The sequence below is a fragment of the Octodon degus genome, unplaced genomic scaffold (genome assembly GCF_000260255.1).
Source record: "Octodon degus isolate 3935 unplaced genomic scaffold, OctDeg1.0 scaffold00073, whole genome shotgun sequence".
Classification (NCBI taxonomy): domain Eukaryota; kingdom Metazoa; phylum Chordata; class Mammalia; order Rodentia; family Octodontidae; genus Octodon; species Octodon degus.
Window position 1 is genome coordinate 7,274,770 of NW_004524649.1, and position 1,053 is coordinate 7,275,822.

General features: G+C 47.9%; 1 protein-coding gene across 1 annotated transcript; it reads right to left on the reverse strand.

Annotated features, from left to right (window-relative positions):
• Positions 1 to 214: 214 nt before the first annotated feature.
• Scp2d1 (SCP2 sterol binding domain containing 1) lies at positions 215 to 713 on the reverse strand. The gene has a single exon (XM_004635593.2). It carries the CDS (start codon positions 693 to 695, stop codon positions 225 to 227), a length of 471 nt encoding a protein of 156 aa, XP_004635650.1. The 5' UTR covers positions 696 to 713; the 3' UTR covers positions 215 to 224.
• Between the last annotated feature and the right edge of the window lie 340 nt (positions 714 to 1,053).

The window sequence follows — 1,053 nt, forward strand, 5'->3', positions numbered from 1 at the left end:
GAAAAGAAAAAGACCAAGATTTGAGGTGATGCACTTGGTGCTCTTTACATGACTCTCACTGCAAATGTACACAGCAGCAGCAGAATTCACCACACTTGAGTAGGAAGAATCTGAGTAAAAAATATCAGGTTCTTTATACTTTAATCCTCATTTTAAGCAAGATTTCCATTCAACATTATCATTAGAGAGAAGTTTTGCTCTTTTCCTTGGCTACTTCTTCATGCTTAATATTTAGCCCAATCTTTAAAAACCTTCTCCAGTTTCTGGCTGAGGAGAACTTTGCCGCTCACTTTGAACTTGCCAGCCAAGAAAGCCTTTTGTGGGTTCATTTTCCCCAAAACTAACTCCATGAAGACAGACTCCGGGATTGTGAAGACAGTGTCTGCTGGGAGCCCTGCAGGTCCCAGGTACATGTCCCCAGCACTGTTCTTCAGGTCAATGGTCCACTGCAGAATGGTCCGGCCATCTTTGGTGATATCCAGCTGGAAGACGGCATTTACTTTCTTCACCAGCTGGGCCCCTGAATCTTTGATGTAATGACTGATGCCCTCCAGCACGGGGAAGCTCTGCAATCCTGAGATCTCATCAGGGGGTGGTGTGGCTGGGTCACTAGCCGATCTCAGAGCTTTCAACTGACCCGCCTTGAATTCATCCCCAGCTTTTATCTTGGACAAGTGGTCCGTCCTCTTCCACATCGTACTGTGCTGGTTGCCTTGGCCTTGCTGGTCTGGTCTGTGAGCAGCTGGGGTCAGACTAACAGACATAATCAGATTGTGACATCAAAGGCAAGGCCCAAGCACAAACTGAAGCTGGTACGTGTCCTGCAGTCTCATTGGCCAACAAATCCTAAAATATGACACAAGATGAGGACTCAACCAGGTCATTGTGAGACAGATACACATGAGTGCACACACATACCCAAAACAAACCAGGGCCATTGGCCCACGGGCCCAAGAGGTCTGCAGCCTCCAAAGCAGAGGAGGGAATTGGACCCTGCGGGGTTCTTTGGGCGGGTCGAACATTGTCTTTCTAATGCAAGCATTTGGCAGGCCA